General features: G+C 47.2%; 1 protein-coding gene across 3 annotated transcripts in view; it reads right to left on the reverse strand.

The window, feature by feature from the left end:
• SEC14L5 (SEC14 like lipid binding 5) overlaps positions 1-12,816 on the reverse strand; it is a 40,917-nt gene extending 28,101 nt beyond the window's left edge. Inside the window, exons 1-3 of one of the 3 annotated variants that reach the window (XM_030481294.1) lie at positions 12,167-12,247; positions 9,093-9,196; positions 7,123-7,198 (exon numbers count right to left, since the gene is read on the reverse strand). In XM_030481294.1, coding sequence (XP_030337154.1) covers positions 7,123-7,185 — 63 coding nt within the window. In that variant the 5' untranslated portion in view covers positions 7,186-7,198; positions 9,093-9,196; positions 12,167-12,247. Of the gene's footprint in view, positions 1-7,122; positions 7,199-9,092; positions 9,197-12,166; positions 12,248-12,690 lie in introns of those variants that run through there. The other 2 variants (XM_030481292.1, XM_030481293.1) reach the window with 2 other exon arrangements.
• Positions 12,817-18,190: the final 5,374 nt, after the last annotated feature.

Here is an 18,190-nt window from a genome sequence, read left to right on the forward strand (position 1 = left end):
TGAGGCACAACTCATCCTCCACAGAAATAAGCCTCCATGCTGCAGCTGGAGAAGGTGATTAAAGAAAACAGGCACTATCCTGTACAGACTCTTTGAATCACTGTACATCTTCTCTACAATCCACACATGGTACCAGCACCATCCATTCCTAAATCATTCTTGCCCAGCAAACAGTCTTACCAGTGGCAATGCAAAGCTGAAGAGACTTGGATGATCCCCACAAGACACACTAAGCAGGCCAGATGTGCAGAGGTTGCCAGCAGTTCTCCAGAACTCAGAACAAATCAGCAACTCTTCCATCTACTTCTAGCAGCTGTGGTAAACCAGCACTCAAACGTTTTCTACTCACTTGAGGGGAAATGTGCCGCACCATAATCTCAAGGGAAACATCAGCTCTTTGCTCAGCCTGACTATTGCTCACTCTCAACCTGCTTAATACCAGGAGGAGGTGGTGGCAGGGCACAGGGCCTCAACACACAAGTACAGTTGTGAAGAATCATCCCAGCTGACAGAGAGATCATTACTTTTAGACTTCTGTTGCCAAATGCTTCTCAGCATTAAGATGATGGGATATTTATAGTGTGTCTTGACAGCACAGTTTTAAACCATCAAATTACACTGAAACATCATGGCTTGAGTCAACACTAGATCCTCGGTAAGTGCATAGAATGTTAACCCAATAGCTTCTGACAGTCACAAACTTACCTTCAAAATATGGAAAAAAAAGACACAAGGGAAGCTGCCTTCTTTAAGATACCTGGCACAGACCATGCCTGCAGACAGACCATCCACATCTGGGGATGATTTGTCTGCAGTCAAGAGGCAAGTGCCATAGACTTAACAATCCTGCCAGACAGAGCAGATTTTGTTTTGTAGGGGAGTATCCATTTCCTAACTACTGCTCAGATTATGCGTGTGACATGGATTGAACACCAAAGAATAACTATTTTAAAACATTTCCCCCTTGCACATTTATTCTTTCTCAATTTCCAGGGTACTGCCCACCAGAAATACTATTTCAGACCGTATCCGAAAACTGTGCGTCATTATCTACATCCCAGCAGCTCCAAAGGAGCTTTTGAGCTCTGGGCATACAGGCTACACACTGCAAAGCTCTACCCTGTGCTATCTGCAGCTATCCAAGGACACAGTGGGTAGCAGGCCACTGCAGGAATGTCTTTGGCACTCCTGCAGATGCTGCATTTAGAGCTCCACTCCAATTTCTTTGGCTCCTCTGCAAAGCCCTCTGATCAGCTGCACCATCGCTGCTGCTTCAGAGTGATTCCAGCTGCCAGAAACCACTCTGCTCTCTCTGCAGCAAGTACTCTTCTGCTTCCAGAGTTCACACTTGAAAGCAGTGACTATGAACAAACATATACTGCAAGCTGTTTGGGCCACACTGTGGTGCTTACCCAGCAAAAGAGGGCTCAGATGTTCCGCAGCAAAGGCATCACCACATCAGCCAGGGAAATATTGAACCCTTAAAGACACCACAGCATTAGGGAGCAGAGCATACACAATATAGCAGGATTTAAGCAGTCTCTTTATACACTCAAGGTGCTAAATGCAACAGGAAGAAGTCATTAACTGAAGCTACTCAAAGATCTAACATCTTTAACACAATGCATGTGGATGCTGAAAAGGCACAAATAATTTTGAAAAGATGTATGGAAAGCAATTGTAGCTGTCAGGACCTGAACTTCATTGTTCAGAGTTTCTTCTCCTGCAGCTAAACCTGACAGCTAAAATAGCACAGAGCTGCTTTCAATCAGATTGCACATACAAGCCTCCAACACCACTGGCACAAAAGAACATTGGGATGACTGTGCAAGGAGTGATGTGCTTTGATTTTAGTTGTACAGGATGTTTGACTTGTGCATGTAACTGTGAGCCAGAACCTCAACTGCTGGGAAGGAGCAAAGCTTCAGTGGCTGCAAAGCAGCTTTGCCAGTGTGCAAATAGCCAGTGTAGCCAAGACTGATCTGCTGGGGGATTATTCAGGGGCAAGAGCCAGGACCCCTGACAAATTCAGTCAGTCATCCAGACTTCTTCAACAGGGTCAGGCATGAGAAAGATATCTCACACAGGGACCACGGATGTTTGCTTTTGATGGGCTACAACCCTGTGTTACAGGATCAGAGAGCAAATACAGTGAAGGAGGAATATTTTCTGCTGCTTACTCCATTTCTGACTCTAAATAAACCTACAACATTTGGAGCCTGAATTAAATTTGCCACTCAGCTTGTTAGTACCCCCCTACTCAAACCACACTGAGGAGAAAGAGATGTATACACCATTAATTTCCTACTTTATCTTACCTGAAAAACAGAGCACTTCAGATCAACTACATGCAAAGAACTGCCACTAAAACCAGAAGAGAATCACATTGCTGTTTGGAAGGACCTCAGATGGCCAAGCTTTCACTTGCAGACATAGGCAAGAATCATGAACTGCCCACCCAACAGATCTATTAGAGGCTTTGAACAATGCTCGAGATAAGAAATGCTCATGTACCACACATGCACCCACTGAACAGCCACCCCCCTTCCCAAAAGGATGTTGCGCACAGCAGAAGTACCCTAGACTGAAGGGTACCGCTCAATTGTTGCAGTGAGAAGCACACACCACTGCTATCCATGTGTGTGTTTTCATGTGTATCCATGTGTTGTGGGGCTCTGAACTGCTCATATATGTGTGAACACACGCCATGGGCAGCACCAAGAAATGAAGTCAAGCAGAAAGCAGCACTGACTCGCATCGTGCACACGCAGGGCTCAAGAGCAGTTTGGTTTGAAGCATGGCGTACAACTGGTACACACAGTGAGAGCTGATGCTGCTGCAAACTACCAAATGCCAGAGCTTTGGTCTGTCTTTCCAAAACCACGACATATTTTTAGGTAACAGTAGTAAATCTCTCAAAGGCTGCAAACATAAAGCTGATATCCTGTATGCAGTAAGCTTAAATGTCAAGTTACATATATATATATTCACATATACATATTGCTTCTTATACTTTTAACTAAACCCAGCCTTTAACCTACTAGTGTTGTGCTCTGCAGAGCTTTCATTTCATAGAAAATATATAATCTCAGATAGTAATGTCATAAAGGTTTGATTTGGTTCAAGGTGCAAAACCTGCAAGCAGATCATTCCCCTTTTCAGGCTCTGCATCCTTTACCATTCCCTCAGCGCCAGGCTGCGCAGGAAGACCCTTGGCTTGCAGTGGAAACCATCAATTGTTATTAGCAGCGATAAGAGCTGAACATGAGATGCATTGTCAATGTAGCAAGATGACCAAAAAACTGACACTAGTGCCGTCATGAAGCTTCTCATCTACACCACAATTGCAGCAACTCAAACTATATATCAAGTATGGAAGAGTCCCTGGGGGATGTTATTTCAGATCTGTAGCTTTAGGAACCATCCAAAGCACACTCAGTGTATACTATAAAGCATGTGAAAATGGCAGGTGTCACTTGCAAGTGCAAAGGGCTCAATGCACTACTACAATTAATGGGAACAAAACTCCCTACTGCTTTCAAAGCTAAAACTATCTAACCTAATAATTCATTGGCAAACAATGATGTTAAATATGTGGTCTCAGCTCTGTTTCCTGTACAGCTATGCATTTTGGACTCGCTTACCCAAATCAAATTCTCATCTCCGTACAGAGGAGGCTCACAACAGGTTACATCAGAGTAAGGCACCACTCATGAGCTATGGCAGAATTACCTTCTGGATTTTTCCCTCCTTATAACATTTTAGTAAAAAAAACCTTTTAGCTTTAAAACTACAACTACTACACAAAGAAACCAAAGGGTGTGTTTAGACTTAGGGATTTTCTTGGGTGTAAAATAAAATCAGGAGACATCTGCAATTTCAAACCCGCTGATCTATTCGAAGACAAGATCAGGCCCAGAGAAGCACAGAAAAGCCATTTGAAGGGGCAGCTCCATTTAAAAGGAGATGCAAAATAGAAGACAGAAAATGGAAAGGAAAAATATGACAAGATAACAAACACCAAGGTTCTCTTTAAGGGATAAAACTGTCAGGCACTGGTTATAATTTGAAGAGCATGACATCTTTGATCCTTTAAAGCAAGTGCAGGTTAGGAACAAAGCAGGTGAATATGAGTACTGTGAATTAGAATAGACATGGAAAGATCATCCTTTGTTTAAGCCTTTTTAGAAGGGAGGACTTTTCTAACAAGAAAAAATTCAAAGCTCCTGAATGACCAGAAAAGACTTGATAAGCAGATTCCTTTTCAGCTCCTCAGATGCACAGGACTGGCAAAGAGAGCAAGAAGGGGGAATGTGATCCTCCTTCCAAGGACTTGGAAGATATGTCAAATCTACTGCATGTGAATGCCAGAACACAAGCTGCACAAGCATTAGTTAGTGTAAATCCATAAACAATTACCCAGAGATACACAATAACAAAGGTATTAACAGTAAGAGCACCAGCTCATCTGTATCTAGAGGATGAGCTGCACACATATGCACCCTGTACAAGACTAAGGAAGATAAATTGCGTTCCTGAAGGCAGGGTTCAATAAAAGGCATGTTCCCATGTATGTCTGAACAAGGCCAGGAAGCAAGGAAGCTGTAGCCTCATTTGGCTATGACAACCCTATTTCTCAGGCCTCCTATCTGAACGAAGCACACACTATTTTCTATAGTGGGGTCCAAATATCCAAGGTTCTGGGGGAAAAAATACTTTTCCTAACAAACACTACTTCCCTCGTGACATAGCCTGAACAGATCACAGGAAGTATAACCCTTCCTGATATACAGATGAGGAATCAAGCCCAAGTGTATCAGGCTGCAGGGTGCACAGGGACACGTAAAATAAGGCGTCCTGAGGCTGCCCATACGACCTCTGCTTTCCTACCATTAACCACAGTATGAGCCCTCAGCACTCCAAAAGGTTCACACAAAGCATTTGAGGGGAAAAAGACAAAAGCAGCTGAATAGCAGGTTGCCAGTGCCGAGGAAGCTGCTGTCAGATTTATGTCGAAGCAGATTAACAGCAATGCCATGCGCTGAGGAGCAAAACAGCTTCACTGCACACCCACTCTCCCTGCAGAACTTCCAGCAGCTGACAGCAAGCACCTGACAGCTCTCTGAAGCCTGCACTGCCTCCACACACATAGAAGAGCCATCTGAACACATCAAACACTATAACAAAGCTGCATCCAACTCAACCTGCATGCCCTGCCACTAGATTCAAACACTGCTTTGTAATGCCAGTCTTGGTAAGAAAGCAGATCCTGCTGTGAACACATGATTTTCACAGGACATTAGAGTGGGACTAAGGGGTCTATATTCAGCTCCCTACTCCACCACAGTCCTTTGAATGACCCTGGACAAGTAACTTGATCTTCGTATGAAAGAGGACTAATATCTTTGCTAAGGTAATGGGAATTTGAGTTTGCTGAACAAGAGGATGACGTTTACAATCCCCATCCTGAAAACCCAGGGTATTTAAGTCCTGTTATGTTGAAAAACTGAAAGCAAATAAACTAAACCACTTGAAAACTAAACGCATCAAACTGTGGCCTTTAGGCTTTCTGCTAACAAGCTTACAGAGGATTTGTCTAGAGACAGTCTTCCTATATTAGCAGCCCGTCTATTGACAGGCATCTGGTGTTAGGTTTATCCTGCTAATACAGACGACAGGAATGTAGAGAGGTATGCACAGAGCAAAGACTACACCAGAACTTGTTATGAAGATACTGCTCTAAATCTAATTCAGGATGCACTGAGAGTAGAAAGCACATGGCCAGGAAAGTCTCACTATCACAAACATCAGCCCCAGACTGGCTAGGGCACTTTTACAGCATGTTACTGGCTCAGCTGTTAACAGACATTGCAAATGTGGGCAAGACTGGAAAAATAAGGAGAGGGGGGATTTGGGAGGGAGCCCAACTGTCAAAAGAAGTGTTTATTTGGATGATCAGAGACCATCAAAGTGAATGGCAACCACTCTGAGCTGAGGAACTGCTACCTTTGGGGTCCATCATTCACACTTGAGACCAAAAGAATCTCTCCCCCAGTTTTAACTATTGAAATAGAAGTAGGCCACCTGGGGTAAAAGAGATCTTATGGCACTTTAATCTAGAAGAGGCAAGATTGTCAAGAGGAATGCCTTGTATTAAGTCAGGCTCTCCCATTTATGGGAATGTCAGCTACCCAAAATGGCTATAGCTTTCCATCTTCACTCTTGATCCCTAATGAACTAAAGAAAACTGATGTCCTTGTTCAGCAGGGGAGAAGACGGAGAAAGCAGCAAAGTGGCACATACTAAGTATATGTGCCATTTCAGTCTACAGTAGACTGAAATGCCCAACAGATTACAAAACAAAGCCTTGCAAGAGTCTGTAAGCACATAAATACTTAGATAAATACCCAAATGCTCAGTGCTGCCCTTGAAATGCAAGCAGCAAGCCTTTCAGAAGGATATTTGACTCACACCTTGAGGAGCAGCAGCAAAGTCCAGAATATTAGAAATGTCTTTAAACTCTAAGGACACTGCCATGGTCACATTAGCGTTCTGCATCACCAGCAGAACTTCAATTACAGCCCCTTATAGAAATCAGAAAATTTGGAGAGATCTCTCCCAACATTTCAAACACAGAGTGAACAGGAAAGAATTTTTCCAATGATTTCTAGCTTTTAACCAAAAAGCTCAGTACAATTTAGAATCAAGCTCTAGATACACACATCCTACAATACCGATTTGGACCATATCTAGAGAGATTCTAAACTGAATGGCATCTGGTGATAAGGCAAAGACAGTATCTGGACACAAACTGACTCTGCCTACATGAAAGTCACAATTTTTTCCTTCCTTGTGAAGGAGTGATTACAGCAGATTTGGGTTTGTTGTCTTGGCGGGCTTCCCCCCCCATGTCTCTTACAATACTGAGATATCGATTCTTATTTTTCAAGGAAAATAGAAGAAAGGACAAAAAGGTAATGAGAGCTGAACCTCTACTCCTGCAATGTACCCATAAGGTTGCCACAAACACACATTAGCCGAAGCTGCAGTCCCCCACCTCCCACTGGCCTGAGGTCACAGCCCTTAGCAGCTGGAGAAGTAGAAGTGCCGAGTGTTACTTACTGCCATGACGAGCTCGAAAGGATATTTGTAGACTCGAACTGGGGACTGGTATTTCTGCACCATTTTTACTACACACCTGTAACAGAAAGAAGTTGGAAAATTTTAGAACCCTTACACCAACCACTGCAATACATCCCAGCAATTCTCACACACACACCTTACTAGAAACCTCAACTCTTTCTCACAGTTAGAGAGGAGGAGGCATAATAGGTAGGGTATCTTGCTTAGCAAGTCAGTGGCAGGCACAGAACAAAAGGCAGGTCTCTGCAGTCCCAATCCAGCACACGGTAGCATCCTTTGCTGCTTTCTAACACCACCACAGTAAATTCAACTTGGAGCTCCAACAAAACTCACAATAATTAAAACACAAAACAGATGTAAAGCCAGAATCAATTGTACTCTGGAGAAGGAGCCTGTCCTAGAAGCCTTGCAAGGCTTAAATGGCAATTCTTCCCCCTATTCCCCTTTTCTGCATTGAATTTGCAATCACTATGCAAAATCCCCCTTGTTGAAAGCTTCCACGGCTTCCTATAACTTGGTGTTTTAAATGCTGTGGTGCACAAAGTAGCATTCAGCTGTTTTAACCCACTAAAAGGAAGCAGCATGCCTAAAGAACATGCCTGATGCTAAGCTAGCAATCACATCCCACTGACTGGATGCCCACTGCTTCCAGCTGAACCAAGGCAATAACTGCATGCAATGGAAACAATTTCATTTCTCCAAGCCTCCTCTCACTGTGCTCATCAGGATTCCTCCCTCAGACTCTCTTGCTGGAGCTTTAACCCTCAAACATGCATCAATAACCAGCATCTCAGTGAAGTACACAGACCATTTAAAAGACATTATTAGGCTGCTTTATGCAATTCCTTTAGGTTCCATTATATTGCTTCTATTAATACCATCTATGAACATCAGAAACACAAAAGACTGGACGGCTTGTTTGAGACATGATGCTGATTCCACCCCACTCAAATTCCACTGCTAAGCAGACACAGCCCTCGGCAACATGACGCAGTGAACTCAACAGTCAGAGCATTAAGTCAACTTATGCCTGATACTTTAAGCCCAAAAATGGAGGCGAAACATGAATTCAAAGGCAAACAGCAATAGAGTCTCCCTCAGAAAGACTGCTACAAAATGCCATTATACAGTAAAATCTAAGCCCGGAAGAGGGGAAAGAGACTTCAGAAAGCTGGAGTACCTGGGAACAGGGAATATTTGTAGAAGAAGGGTCTTGCAATCGGACAGTTACTCTGCAGAGGATCACGTTACCCAAGCAGCAGCGGTCAGGACTTGCTGGATCTCTAGCAGTTTTACTGGTGCTAAAACCCAGTCCACACAGAACAAGCAAATGCAGAGAGAATGCATCAGCAGAGCATCCAGCTCCCACTGAAGTGGGCAGACAAGGACGAGCAAACACCCAGGAAGCCCAGGCTGCTATCACGTATCAGATACCCGAGCCAAGAGGCACGGGGCACCTTGTAACGCAACGCTGTAATATGATGATGCAAGAGCCATGCCTTGGCTGTGCAGGAACCTTCTGAGGAAGTGCAAATATAGCAAGAGAAGCCTCAAACGTATTTAGCTGTGAACTTGCTCCCTGTTCTGACCTCACCTGCTAAACCAGGAATTCCTGCACCTCTGTAGGAGAGGGTCAGGGACCTCCACAGGAGGTCATCTCAGGACAGACCAGTCTAGAAATCACCTACAGTCCATAAATGAAGTCACCAACAACAGAACTGGATGGCACAAGCTATAGTTCAACAGCCTTATCCATGCTGCTTGAATAGATCTGTTGCTCCCCAGCAGCTGCAAAACCTGATTGTCACAGGTTTATTGCCCTGTACTCCTTTAGCGGGGGGAAGTTTGAGAAAAAAGCAGCAGTGACTATTATATCCATGGGAAGCTGTGGAAGACAGACAGCTTACCAGAGAGTTACCACTCGCTCCTGCCCTAGAAACCTTGCATACCTTAGGCAAAGAGCAGTGGCAGAGCTTCTATGCCCTTTCCTCAGAACAAGGCTGCGAGACAGTCATTCTGCTTCTCAAAGTAAGAGGGACTCCAGCTAGAATTCCTGGGAAAAAAATTGGGGGAAAAAAAAAAAAAGAAAAAAAAAAAACTAGATCAGAAAGGCAGTGAAAGGTGCTCACAGATACAGATGGTGATTAGCACTGATAGTTAGAACTGGTTGCCCCATCCCTGGCAGTGTTCAAGACCAGGTCAGACAGGGCTTGGAGCAGCCTGGTCTAATGGAAGGTGTCCCTGCCTGTTGAAGGGCTTTAGAACTGGATGAGCTTTAAGGTCACTTCCAACCCAAACCCATCTGGGATTCTGTGATAATGACACAAGATTTTCAGCTGTTACCATGAGGCAACTGGGCCATATTAGCTGAAGATGCTTTAATCCTCACAGGGCTTTAATACCAAAAAGACAGACATGTTTTTAAAGTTCTCGTGTATTTCACTCAAGTTATAAACCAATAATTTCGATCACCTTATAAAGAAAGCCAGAAAGAAACTACACAACTACAGAATATGCCTGCTCCTATCAACACCCATCATACCACTCCAGCCTCCACAGTGGCCCAGACTACCTGCTTACTTTGCATTTGCATTGGGCTAAAAGCACATATTGGGAGCTACAGCTCAGCTGAAGAGCAGGGACTCACTAAACTACAGCCTGATCACTTGGAAACCCCAACCCGCAGCCAGAGACAGACCTGTAGCCATACACAGGGTAGCACGAGAGAAGAGCATCATTTCAGCAAGCCAAGCCCAGTGCAGTTGGTAACAATTCAGAAGCTGGAGCTGCCAATGCTCTGAAGCAACATATCCAACAATGACTTTAACCATCCCAATTAGATATTAAATGTGTTTCACCTATTGCACACCTGAACAGAGAGCAGCAGCAGCAACCACATTGCACGAGCCATCCCATGCCACACTGACAGCAGTGCCAGCAGCATGGAGACCCAATAGGCTGCAGCTCCCTGCAGAGCCTGTGTGTCCCCTTCACCACAACCCATGCAGCAACTCACACATGAGCCAAACCCTACAAGGCAGGGAGTCAATTATAAGCTTAAGCTACACCAGCTGGCACTGTACCAGGGGAGGAGGGCAGGGAAGGGGGCATGACATGGAAGGATACAAAGCCCTGATGGCACATGCATTTCCCTGCAGTAACCTGGGGACTAGTTCAGAGAAATGGCAAACTCTTAACCAGAAGTGGCATGCACACAAAGCTATCGCTACAGATCAGCTGAGCTTGGAGACTGCACAGATTCCCATGAGGAATACACATTACTACACACACAGCAAAGGGAAGAGAGGCAAGGATATCAACTCTGTTTCTATTTTATTTAGAATCATCAACTATGTACCTGAGGGATTTTCCATATGCTTAACTTTTATACTGCTATTTGTAGGAGAGGTTTATTTGATGGAATATAGACCATTCAGATGGTTGGAAATCAGAAATTGAGTTTATATATCAAATATACATAAGGCCCCAAACCAAAGCCCCCAATCTCTGCTTCTCATCCAGGCTAATACAAACTCACACAGCTCTTCCCACATTAGAGCTGCCTGTTGAATGGTGAAACTGGGCAGCAAGTGACTTTATTAACTTCTCCCACCTGTGGTGGCTTCATTTGAGCTGGAAGAGAACTGAGCAGTTTTCTTGAGTTGTTGTTGACAAAAAACTGCTGAAAATAGCAGAATTCCAGACTTCCTCAACTACTATTACAGCATGTGAAAGGCAGCTGCAGCACCCAGCTAAGTTGGTATTTCCAGTTAGAAAAAGGGGGACCCTGCAGGGCTTTTAGGGTAAAGTGGAGAGAAAGGTGTGTGACACTTCCTCTGCTGAGATGACTTTCACTCTGCAGATGTGAACGCAGTAGCTGATGCTTTACACACATAACAACAACACTTTCCCATCCCTCGCTTCAAGGCCAGGTTGGACGGGGCTTGGAGCAATCTGGTCTAGTGGAAGGTGGGTTGGAACTGGATGAGCTTAAAGATCCCTTCAACCCAAACCATTGAATGATAAGAAGGTACCAAGCTGTAGAATATTCATTAGAGCTCTTTCACATAAGAACTTGAGAACAAGTCTTTCACAGCTTGACATAAGGAAGCCTCAAAGCAGAACGGTGCCAGAATAAGCCTTTACTACCTTTCAGAAGCAGACACTTTCCTCAAGCAGGACTTCATCTTACCACTGAGAAACCGCTGTGGTGCGGGGGTGAAGCAGCACAGAGGGCTGCAGGCCAGCACATGGTTGCGGAGCCTGGCCACTGCTCTGTACACCTTGCAGAGAAGCCTGGGGGTCTCTTGTGGATTATAATCCAAGGACAAGAACACAAACACTCAAACAACAGCATTCACACATTCTTTACAACACAATGAGGAACAGCCTCTGACCAAGAGGGGAAGAAGAAAAAGGAACAGTGTACAGCATTCTGCTCTCAAAGCCTTGTGAAGCTAGCAGCTGCTTCCATCTATGTATCAAATCAAGTTCCATGCCTAATGCTTCCACACCTTCATAAGTCAATTTTCTCACCAAAGAACCACCAACTGACCTATTATGCACAGCCACATACAAAATTACTGGTATTTGCCAACCTGCAGCAGTACACAAGCTTTCCTGAAGGAAAGCCCCTTGTTCCTCACCCTCTACTCCATCAGAACTCCTACTATGCCACTTTATCTATCAATGCTATTGTCAACAGCTCAATACTCAGGTTCAATTTAGGAACGGAGCCACACTTCAGCTTAACACGTAAACCAAGGGCAGCTCCAGTCAGCAAGTCAGTTAGTGCAGCAAAGCCCCATCACAAAACCATCTCAGCTCATCCTCGGTGAAGTTTCTTTACACACATGAACCCCATCAGCTCAGCGGTGCCACCGCCACAACCCCATCCCACCACCACAAACCAAATCCACTACTTGGAGGAGTTAAGCCAAGTGACCCAGGAACAGCACATGGCTTAACCCTGCCCTCCAGCCACCGGGGTTTTATAGAGGAGCTGACCCAAATCCATCAGTACCTTTGGAAGCAGTTCACCAGCGCCAGTCTTTGAGTTCGCAAACACCCCAGGGCAGGTTTTGGGTGTCTTTTTGAACTTGCATGCGCACAGAGGGTGGGCTGGGGCCGGAAGCGCCGCTCCCGAGCCCGGCACGGCCGCAGGGCTGAGGCTCCGGGGCGGCAGGAGCTGGGTCCCGCTCGCTGCTCCCTCCCCGCCGCCAGCACAAACCAGCGAACCCGAAACCCACTTCTGGTGTGAAACAAACCCGAAGCGACCCTCGGCCAGCCCCGGCCCGCCACGGGGAGCGGGGTCACCCGCTCCCTCCCTAATCCCCGCAGGATTAGGGCTTGAAGGTCCCTCTCAGGTACCCACAGCCGCACGGACACGGCTCCTGGCACCTCAACACTGGCACCCGCCCCGCGCCCCCCGGCTCCGCCACACCGGGCACGGCGTGAGGGACAGCGGCCGCCCCTCAGCCCCCCCGCCCACTCCCTCACAGAGCCGCCCCGAAAGCCCCCCGGAGAAGGGGAGCCCCGCCCCCTCACCGCGAGCACAGCCGCGCCCATCCCGCGCGCGGCGGCTCCGGTGCCGGTCGCGATCCCCGCCCGCGCTGCGCCGCTCCTCCTGGCTCCACGCGCCGCTTCAACCGCCGCGCGCGCCGGCCCCGCCCCGCCGCCGGCCCCGCCCCGCCCCGCCCCGCCCCGCGCGGCGCCGCAGAGCGCTGTCCATTGTGCTGCGGGGGGGGTGGGGGAGGTGAGGGAGGGCGGCCCTGCTCCCGCGCACGTGCCCGTCCGCCGCCATGTCGCGGCGCGGGGCTGAGGCGCAGCCGGACCTCGCCTGGTGGGGCCGGCGGGGGTTGCACCGCAGGAGCTTCCCAGTCCGGCACCGGCCCTGGAGGAGCGGGAACCCCGTCGGGGTCTGGGGTAGAGGGGGCAGAGCCGCAGCCCCCAAACCGCGCCCGGCCCCGCACATCATGGTAGGGTTAGGGCTTCATGAGCTGAGGTGTCAGCTCACCCCGTCCTTGAACTGTTACTGCGTTGCACCGAGGTTTGATTCGTTACACAGCTACAAACTCGCACTTTCTGCTGGGCTGGTTCAGCCTGGAGAAGAGAAGGCTCCTTAAGGGGAGACCTTAGAGCAGCTCCCAGTGCCTGAAGGGGCTACAAGAAAGCTGGAGAGGAGCTTTGGACAAGGGCCTGTAGGGACACACCAAAGAGGAATGGCTTTAACCTGACAGAGGGGAGACTGAGATGAGCTCTTAGGCAGAAGTTCTTCCCTGTGAGGGTGCTGAGGCGCTGGCACAGGTTGCCCAGAGAAGCTGTGGCTGACCCATCCCTGGCAGTGTTCAAGGCCAGGTTGGACACAGGGGCTTGGAGCAACCTGCTCTAGTGGAAGGTGCCCTGCCCATGGCAGCGGGTTGGAACTGGATGAGCTTTAAGGTCCCTTCCAGCCCAAACCATTCCATGATTCTATAATTCTATTAAATGTTCCCATAACTGGATTCTCCTGAGAAGGTAAAAGGCGACCATCCAGCTCAGTGGCAATGAGGAGGGCACTGAGATGCATTCTCACCTCTTAGCCTTTTGTTTTCCCACTACCTTTGAAAATCCGTATGTTGTTTCATGAACCTTGAGGGGATTGCACTTGCCCTGTGCTTCAGATCATGTGCTGAGGGTGGACCCCGTTTGTTTAAACCACGAGGCTGTAGGAGATGATTGTTGTCACCATCTGGTGAGGGTCCCTGAGGACCTGGCTCTGCTGGAGGAAGAGGTGCCCATGCTGCAGCCTCTTTGGGATGGAAGATACAGCTGCTGAGCAGCCGCCTGGTCCTGGAGCAGGAGGAGCATGTGGCTCCAAGAAGTGGTGGAGGAGAGGGATTTGGGAGCCCAGCCTGGGAATGTTTTGCACCTTCAAAGCCTCCTTTCAAGATCTTCCTAGGAACCAGCTGCTGCTTTGTGTGATGTTATTGAAAAACATCACACTCCCATTCACCATGGCTTTTTCTTTTCCTGCCTCCTTATCACTTCCAGCTGTAGAGCATCCCCTTATCTGGGCAGGCATTTCAGGAAGCTGCGGTCCTATTTCTGATCAGCAAAGTTTCCTGAAGCGTTCTGCTCTCTCAGACCAAGGAGCCCAGCCTGACACTGCTCTGTAAACAACAGTTATCAAGGCCTGCAGCATCTGCATTCACTTTATAAATAAATGCTGCCTTTTCCCATTCAGAATGCAAATTCGGGTTGGGTTTTTTTTTTCAGAGAAATGGTATTTGTCTCCTATTCTTCCATTACTGTTAAGTTTCCCCAGAGAAAACAGAAGAAAAAAGTAAAAAACTATTTCCACCCTCTTCCTACAAAACTTACACCAGTCCATTACTACTAAATCATCTAATTGCAGTGGTTTTCCTTTTGTTCTAGTTGTAAAAGCTGGTTGAGAGTTTGGTGAGTAACATCCTATCCTTTCCTCTGCTCAGCAGCCCTAGAATTCCCATTTTCTCCTTAGAGCATCTTCAAGTACCTAAAAGGGCTACAAGAAACCTGGAGAGTGGCTTTGGACAAGGGCCTGCAGGGACACGCCAAGGGGGAATGGCTTTAACCTGCCAGAGGGGAGATTGAGATGAGCTCTTAGGCAGAAGCTCTTCCCTGTGAGGGTGCTGAGGTGCTGGCACAGGTTGCCCAGAGAAGCTGTGGCTGCCCCATCCCTGGCAGTGTTCAAGGCCAGGTTGGACACAGGGGCTTGGAGCAACCTGCTCTAGTGGAAGGTGTCCCTGCCCGTGGCAGGGGATTGGAACTGGATGAGCTTTAAGGTCCCTTCCAACCCAAACTGTTCTATGATTCCTGCCACTAAAAGGTCACTTCGGTGTTTTCCAGTGTCAGTAGGCTGCCTTTTCCCCTGACACAGAGACAGCACTCCCTGGAATTCCCAGGGCCGTGAAGTTTCTTGCTATCCTTCTACCACCCAGGACTGATGCTTGCTTCAAGGGTTGGCATTCAGCCCTCAGTATTTCTCATGGGAGCTGGTCAGAAAGAAGTTCTCACCCTCTAGCAGCTCATCCCAGGAACTCCCACCAGTCTCTGTAGTTAAAAAGGAGAACATCTGCCAGACGCCTGGTCTGGAGATACCATTCATCCTCCACTTCCCCCATTACTAAGGACTTTTCACTGCAAACTGTCTCTTCCTCTCAACTTTTATTCCTCAATGTGGGCATAAATTTGAAAAACACAACAGAAATTCAAGTGAGTTGGTGCAGAAAAAAACTTGTTTGGATTGTTTGTGATATTGTTATTCCTATTTACCTTACTATGAAAACAGCTGACCTCTGACAAAGCTCCAGAGGAGGTTTGTGGCAATTGTGTAGTCAGCGAGGGCAGAAAATTCTGTGGTCTGTCTTGGAGGTGCTGGGATAGACTCAGCTCCATGCAGGAAGAAGATCATGGTGCAGCAGAAACCAGCATCATGCAGCCAGCCCAGCCTTTTCTGGGTTGTCTCACTAAGATTCTTTCCAGCCCTCTTACATGTGTGTTCAACAACCGTTAGAAAACCAGCATTGTTTAAATATTAAAGAGCCTCTTTAAAAATTCAGCAGCAAAGTTCACCTGCTTTTTAGAGCTGTATCTAAAGTGGTGTGGAAGTGTATTTCCACTCTAGAACTGGGCTTCTGTCCAGCCCATGTCACTGAGTGGAGCTGGGAGAAAGAGGAGGATCTGCAGCCTTCAGCACTGGGAACAGACATGTTAGTCTGCTCCACAGCAGTGCTCAGGGCTAGCTTTCACCTCTGCCACTGCATAGAATCAGAGAATTTATAGAATCATAGGATCAACCAGGTTGGAAAAGACCTTTAAGATCATCAAGTCCAACCATTCCCCAGCACTGCCAAGGCCACCACTAAACCATGTCACTGAGGGCCTCGTCTACATTGTTTGTGAACACTTGCAGGGACGGTGACTCCACCACTGCCCTGGGCAGCCTGTTCCAATGCCTGACCACCCTTTGGGGAAGGAATTGTTCCTAATACCCAACCTAAACCTCCCCTGGTGCAGCTTGAGGCCTCTTCCTCTTGTTCTGTCACTTGTTCCTTGGGAGCAGAGACCGACCCGCACTTCACTACAACCTCCTTTCAGGCAGTTGCAGAGAGCAATAAGGTCCCCCCTGAGCCTTCTTTTCTCCAGACTAAACCCCCCCCAGGTCCCTCAGCCGTTCCTCTTCACACTTGTACTCCAGGCCCTTCACCAGCTCATTGCCCTTCTCTGGACCCACTCCAGCACCTCAATGTCTCTCTTGCAGTGAGGGGCCCAGAACTGAACACGGAAAATGCTTTTGCACTTAACCTAGCTCCATTTCACAAAAGCTAAGCAAAAGTTGGATCTGTTGTTTCGAGAGCCAGCAGAAGTTAAAATACTGAGGCTTTCTTCACTGAACATGCAGATCAGCAGTACCTCAGACCACAGCATCCGCCAGATCCTTTTGAGCCAGAACATTGTGCCCTGTATCCCCTTGAGCTTTGCCTTCCCGGTGCCACTCTGAGAAGCTGACACTTCAGTTCCATTTTTTTCTGGTTCAAACCAGATGAAACATGCTGCCCAAGGTTACGCAGTGAGATGGCAGAGATCGCGGGTGGAGGTGAAACCGGAGAGCTAATGAGCTCTAGTCCAGCACATTTACAGCAGATTCAGTTACTTTACCCACCAGGCTGCAGATAAACGCTGTGCTAATGGCTCGCTGCTACATTCACCTTTCAAGATAATGCTGAGGTGGCTACCTGCCCAGCCTTCCCTTCTCTGTAGCTGTTTAAGTACTTAGATGGCCATATCTTGGTTTGGTTTATTCTGTGAGTGAAAGAGGTCTCCCAGCCTCTGACCCACCAACTGTTAAGAACCGAAGTTCTGCTTTCAATAAGAAAAATACAAAATAAACCCATCATGTCAGTGGTATTTAAACCCCAAATCTTCCAGGTCAACACCTGACCATGCTGATGCTCTTTCAATGCATCCTTATGAGTTTATACACATGGAATGTGTTGAACATGGTCTGTTATGTCCATTTAAGGGGACTGTTTGCATATTCTCTGGTGGCTCATAAAATACTTGCTATTTTCCATCTTACTCACTCAGGAAGGTCTGATACCATGCAGGACTCATTTTTAGCAGAAATACTCCTCCTAGAATCATAGAATGATTGGGTTGGAAGGGACCTTAAAGCTCATCCAGTCCCAACCCCCTGCCACTGGCAGGGACACCTTCCACTAGACCAGGTTGCTCCAAGCCCCTGTGTCCAGCCTGGCCTTGAACACTGCCAGGGATGGGGCAGACACAGCTTCTCTGGGCACCCTGTGCCAGGGCCTCAGCACCCTCACAGGGAAGAGCTTCTGCCTAAGATCCCATCTCAGTCTCCCCTCTGTCAGGTTAAAGCTATTCCCCCTTGTCCTGTCCCTACAGGCCCTTGTCCAAAGCCCCTCTCCAAGTTTCTTGTAGCCCTTTTAGGTATTGGAAGGCTGTTCTAAGGTCTCCTCAGGGTCTCCTCAGAGTCTCCTCCTTATTTCTGTTCAGTCACACTGGGACCCTCTTAGATACAGCACATTGTAACAGAAGCACATCTCCACAATCTTAGAAGCACACTGTCATGTTGCAAATGTAGACAGAATCCAGCTCTCTGCAAGAGTGCTGGGCAGACCCTGTGTAAATAAAATGAGTCCTGTTTAAATGACAGACTCTGACTTCTCTTTTTGTGCTGTTTGTTCCTTTATGCTGTTTGTTCCTTTCCCTTTTTGCCTCTCAGTAGTACTGTGAGGAGTTGTTGCTCCATGACTTGCTGAGCTCTGCCTACTTCCACATGCCTGGGAATAAAGCATGACACAGGTTTATTCTTCTGGGTCACTGAAATCAACATCACCTCCAGGAGCACATCTCTCGTCATATCTTAGCTTTCAACGTTGCTCTGAAGGTAGCAATTAGTAACAATGCTATTAATAGAGAACAGAAAATTTTCTGTGCTTCAAGCAAAGGCAAAAGGAACATAATAAATGCAAAGAATTAATGGAAACCAGCTAAG

The sequence above is a fragment of the Strigops habroptila genome, chromosome 4 (assembly GCF_004027225.2).
Source record: "Strigops habroptila isolate Jane chromosome 4, bStrHab1.2.pri, whole genome shotgun sequence".
Lineage (NCBI taxonomy): Eukaryota > Metazoa > Chordata > Aves > Psittaciformes > Psittacidae > Strigops > Strigops habroptila.